The 5,655-nt window shown below is 63.6% G+C and overlaps 1 protein-coding gene across 1 annotated transcript in view; it reads left to right on the forward strand.

Annotated features, from left to right (window-relative positions):
- The first annotated feature begins 332 nt into the window (after positions 1-332).
- Positions 333-5,655, forward strand: part of GABRD (gamma-aminobutyric acid type A receptor subunit delta) — a 10,541-nt gene continuing 5,218 nt past the window's right edge. Inside the window, exon 1 of the mRNA XM_007448939.1 lies at positions 333-400. Within this exon, the coding sequence (XP_007449001.1) occupies positions 333-400 (68 nt within the window). The remainder of the gene's footprint in view (positions 401-5,655) is intronic.

The raw sequence follows: 5,655 nt of genomic DNA on the forward strand, positions 1-5,655 counted from the left end.
TGGGGCGCTGACACCCTCCTCCCCCCGAACCAGCTCCCGAAGACCCGTGACCCCCACAGACAGCCCATCGCAGACTCCGCCCCAGGGACGAGGTTCTGCCGCGCCCGTCGGTCCGCAGGCGCCTGGCCGGCAGCGAGAGGCCGCGTCCACGCGGGTCCTGCGCCTGAGTCGCCTCCCGGATAGACGCGCGGAGGGACCCTTTACGGCCGGCAGGGGCAGCGGCGCTGGGACGGGGAGTGCCGGACCCCCGGCCGGGGGCGCGGGGGTGTGGCGGAGGCGGGAGGGGAGCTGCAGGCGGGGCGGCCGGAGCTGGAGGGGGAGGGCGGGAGGCCATGGACGCGCTGGCCTGGCTGCTGCCCCCGCTCCTGCTGCTCTGCGCGCAGCAGCACCGCGGCACCAGGTGAGCGAGCGCCGGGTCCGCGCTGCGCCGGGGCCGCCCTCGGTGGGGAGTCCCGCGCCGGCCAAGCCCCGGCTGCCGGGATGCAGCCCCGTGCGAACCCCTGCTCTCCAGGGCCCGCGTCTTCCCGCACCCACAGGCTCCCACCGTGTCTGTCCCCCATCCCCCCATGACTCCCCCACCCCGTCTCCCCCGCGGGCCCTCCTCTCCGAACTCGCCGCGGAGATGCCCTTGGGCGCGGGCAGCGGCGATGTTCTAGGTTCTGGCAGCCCCTCCGCCCCGGTGCTGTCCGCCGTCCCGGTGCTGAACCCGCGCCGCAGGGCCGGTCGAGGGCGTCAGAGCCGCTCGCAGTTTGCCCCGGTGCCCGGGCTCGCCTGCTGAGCTCGGGCTCCTCGCCCTAGCCGGCACTTGGCCGATCCCTGGCTGGCTGGTGCCCTTCCAGGCGCGGTCTGGGCTCTCAGCAGGGCCCCAGCTTCAGGCAGGAAGAAAGGAGGGGTCCGGAGAACACGGGAGAGGAGGCTGCTCCCCTTCCTCGGGCACCAGCTTCCGTTGCCTTTAGCAGTCTGGGGTGGACACGAAGGCGCGTCCTCATGGCAGGTGTGGCTGTGGACCTCCCTTCTGGGACCATTTCTAATGCCATCCGACTCCAGGGTATGCGAGTGGGGGAGCCAGGTGCCCCTGGCAGGGGACAGACTCCGGATTTCTTTTTAACTGTCAGGAGAGGGGATGAGGTGCCCTGTCTTCCCCAGCGAAGGCAGAGGCTAAGAAGAAAGGTCCCTGTGCTGAGGCTCCCTCCCTCTGGCTCCCAGGGGCCAGCATGGTCCCAGCTCGCTTTTCGTGTCTCTGCAGACTGGACTTGATGTGGGCCCCGGGTTGCCCAGCATCCTGAGCACTGAGTCTGGCTACCTGCCATAAGAGTTGTGAGGGGCCTTTTTGAAAATCATCTTGGTGCCAGGGCTGCAGAAAAAAACAGAGCAAAAACATCTCTCCCTGCCCCTTCCCCCCAGCATTCCAGACTTTGTGGTCAACCAACTGATGTCGAAGACTTTAGAAACTAGAAATCGTTAAACACTCGCCTGTGTTTTGGCTGTAGTCACTCGGACAATACGTAACACGGCTCTGTGTGTGTGTGGTCAGAGCTTACTTGTTGGTGGGTGGAGGGCAGAGCCAGGCAAGTCTGGCTTTGGTTGTAGACCTGGCTGTCATGTCACAGTCACAGGCAGTGCCCATGTGGCCCCTGTCCCGGGACCTTGTTCTGTATCAAGCCCAATGGACTGTTCTCTCTCCTGCTTCACAGTCCCAGAAAGGGCGAAGCTTTGAGGTGTGGCTGTGGAGGGATGTGCTGGGGGCCGGGGGTCAGCCGCTGGCTCGGGCCCACAGCTGCGCACCGCAGTTCTGAAATCCAAGTTGCTCTGAACCCCAAGTGTTAGTCCAAGTTTGACACCAACACTCAGTTGGCGGCAAAGCCTGTCTTGCTTGTTTTGTCTGTATCCACGCTACTCATGAGGCATATTTATACACTTCCTGCTGGAAAATTCTCCAGACACACCCCTCCCCAAGTCCATGAGTGCATTATATTGCCTTTCTAAAATCTGCAGTGTTTTGTACTCCTACCCCATCTGGCTCCTGGGTTGTTGGGCGAGGGGCGAGCCTGTCTGCCTGTGTAGGAAGGCTGAGGCCCCGGTTGGGACGAGCGCCTCTGGGCTTTGGGGGCCTTTGGGGCCTCCTTTCCCATCTGCTCTGCATCCCTCCGCTCAGAAACCAGGGGAACAGTGGCTTCCCTTCCCTCGTCCCCACCCCGGGGCGGTGTGAGGGGACATCGGGGCTAATGGAAGGGCCTCTTTGTTGCCGCCCCTCAGCCCAGATCCCAGGGCTTCTGGTGGGATAAGAAGGGAGTGGGCCGTGCAGCATTTGTGGGTCGGGTCAAGGCCATGCTTCCCTGAGTCTGAAGATCTGCTCACACAGCGGCCACCCAAGCTCTCCAGCTGCCTACCCGAGTGGGTGGCCTTCCGGGGCTACTGGCACCTCCGTCTCCCTGGAGAAGCTGTGCCCGCGGCTCCTGCCTCGCCCTCACCTCCCATGAGTGCGATCGTCGTGGTGTTCGCCTTGGTAACTGAGGTGCCAGCGCTGCAGCGGCTGCTCTAAAAGCAGAGCTGTCAGGGATCCGTGGGCTCCGTGTGCGCAGGGTCCGGGGTGGAGGGGGTGGGAGGATCCTGGGGGTGGTGCCTGCTGCCTCCTTCAGCTACACCCACCTTCCCTTTCCATCCCCAGGGGCACAGGCAAGTGACAGGGGTGGGGCTTCTCTCAGGAGGGCCAGGAGAGGGCGGGGGGCCTGACGGCACCCAGGAGCAGCCCCAGGAGGGCGGAAGCTGCCTGTGATTTCACGGCACCTGCTTTGTCCCACGAGCTTGAGCCTGGTGTGTCTCTGAGCTTCTGTTCCTCTAATGAAACCCCAACCCTAGGCCACCGCCGGCTTCCAGGGCCATCAGAGGAGTTAGACGCTCCCTCCCGGAACACGGGTCAGAGTCCCCACATTCTGACCCCATGCAGAGCCCCCCATGGACCAGGTACCCCGCCTGCCCCACTGACTCTACCTGAACCAGTGGAGGAGGGTAGGGCCCTCCAGGACCCAGAGCACCACATAGCCCCGCCTCCAGGGCACTCCAGCCCCCGCATCCCTTCACAGCTGCAGAAACGGCCACCTTGTCCCAGGTGAGATGTGGCACCGCAGGAGCCTGTTCCCTTCTCACCCCTGGAGACAGCAGAGCTGAGAACCCACCAGTGTCCTGACACTTTCAGGCGAGCTTCACGGTGGGCACTGCCCTTACCCTTGCCTCTGTGCCCCTGAGCGTGTGTGAGGCCCTGGCCCAGGACAGGTGTGCTCACCTGGGCCACCAGCCCAAGGCCGGGAAGGGTGGTGTCTCCTGACAGCCTGGCTCCAAGCAGGCCAGCTGCTGGGCCGGTCCAAAAATAAAGCCTCATTCCAATCCCTTTGCGTCTGACCTTCAGGGTGAACTCCGTTTGCATTTTTAATTGTGCTTTACTTGGGGCCAGGGCTTCATTTAATTCCTTCTTTTACTTTGTTACCAAAGCACCTGCCCTGTCTACACCCTCTACCCAGCCCTCACCTGGAGGGACCCCGTGTGCCTGCGGGGAGAGCGGGTTTCGCAGGCCTCACTAGCTGAGGACCTCCTGGGTCACGTTCAGCCTTCCTCATGGGCTGGTATGTGGAGCAGACGAGGGGCCCAGGTGCCCTTGCTGGCGCTTCCCAAGCCCCGGCGGCCCCAAGGCCTTCTTGAAGCCCCTGAGAGGACGGCGTCCCGGGGCCAGTCCAGCTGGACGCGGAGCCCCACCAACTCAGCAGCAGAACTTGCTCCCGGCCCCTCTCTCCACTGACCCTCCCTCGGTCTGGACCAGGCCCCTCTCTGTCTCCATGGCCCGTCCAGCCCATCATCCCCCCAACCTGCACGATGGCCCCCAGTTTATCCCTGCTATTCCCTCAGGACACTTCCCATGCCCCTCCCTCACAGGTATCCAGGTTTAATCTAATTAATCGAGCAGCTCCTTGTTCGGAGTGCCGGTTTCCCCTTGACCCTGGATGAGCCCCACGGTCCCCCCTCTCCACACTCTCTGCCCCATGCCTGCCACCGCCCTGCAGACCCCTCCCAGACCCCACCGCGTGGAGCCCTCGCCTGCCTCCTGCCTCTTGCCCCGGCCCAGACTCACTTTCTCTCTCTTTGGGCTGTGATGTCACTTTCTCGGGGAGGCTGTCCCTTTCTCCCCAGCCAGAGGGCTCCTGACCTCCCCTTCCTGTGACCGTCTTCATGCTCAAAGCCCCTTGCTTTGCCACCCCTTGCAGACGCTGACCTCTGCATGGGCCTGGGCCGCGACTGTCCTGGCCTGGCTCAGTCACATCTCTGGAACAGGGCGGCACCAAGGGTCACACTAGCCAGAAGGACGCGTGGATGAATAAATGCGTGATCAGGACAGCTTCCTTCAGGGGCCCGGGGCAGGGCCAGGAGAGGGATGGGGGTTCAGTGGAGGTGGGGGGAATCAGCGTGGGGACATGGGGGGTCAGAGTTAGCGCTGGAGCAAGCGGTGGGGACAGATGGCAGAGGATCTGGAGGGTCAAGCGGGCGTCTAAGAGGGCGAGGCTGGAGTCGGGGGCAGTAGCAGCTGGAGGCAGGTAGGAGGCTGGGGCCACGGCGGCGGGGGACGCGGTCTGCGGTGGCCCAAGTGCGGGCTGGTGGGGGGACGGGGCACATGGCCACGCCGGGCTCTGGGGAGAGGAGGGAATGGCCTCAGCGCTCCCGGCTGCTCTGCACCCACACCCCAGCACGTCGGCTCCCCTGCGGGCTCTGGATGGGCTCGGGCCCCAGGTGCCCTGGAGGCCTTCCCTGCCCACTGGGGCCAGCAGTGATTCAGAGAAAAACAAGAGGCTTCCTCCTGAATGTCCCTCCTTGTTCCCTGCTGTCAGGTTTAGGAGAAATCCCGCCCCGTGGCCTGGAGGAGCAAGGGTGTGTGAGGTTCACGGGGCTGCTGTAACAAGCGACCACAAGCTGGGGGACTTAAAACAGGGGGGATTTATTCTCTCGTAATTCTGGAGGACAGAAGTCTGAAGCCAAGGTGTCGGCAGGGTCCATGCCTCTCTGCAGCCTCTGGTGCTGCTGGAGTCCCTGGTGTCCCTCGGCTTGTGGCCGCATCACTCCAATCCCTGCCTCTGTAGTCACGTGGCTTCTCCCCGTGTGTCCATTTCCTTTTCTCCTAAGGACACCAGTCATGGATTTAGGGCCCACCCTAGTCTAGCATTTCATCTTAACTAATTACATCTGCAAAGCTCCTGTCTCCCAATAAGGTTCCATTCTGGGGTTCTGGTTGGACATGAATTTGGGGGCGCTGTTTCCCAGAGGGCGAGCAGAAGAAGGGGGCGGGCAGAGCTACTGGGGGGCTTCCAGCAGTTGGCGTGTGCGGGCCACGAGGCGCCTGTGTCATTGGGTCCCCGTGCGGCCCCACCAGGGACAAACACGACCAGCACAGGCTGTCAGTGAGGTTAATCTGAAACCAGGGAGCGTGGTCCCCAGCTGCTCCAGGGTCAGGCTAAGCCCCGGAGGCACGTGGCAATTTGGGGAGATCTGGAGACTGCCTGGGAAGGGACAGAGAGCAGGAGACCGGCCTGCAGCCTCCGCACGGGCCCTCGGCTTGGACCTGGGTCCCGGGTTTGGGGCCTCACCTGCTCTTTCCCCCTCTCCAGCCTTCAG

The sequence above is a fragment of the Lipotes vexillifer genome, unplaced genomic scaffold (genome assembly GCF_000442215.2).
Source record: "Lipotes vexillifer unplaced genomic scaffold, Lipotes_vexillifer_v1.1 scaffold835, whole genome shotgun sequence".
Lineage (NCBI taxonomy): Eukaryota > Metazoa > Chordata > Mammalia > Artiodactyla > Lipotidae > Lipotes > Lipotes vexillifer.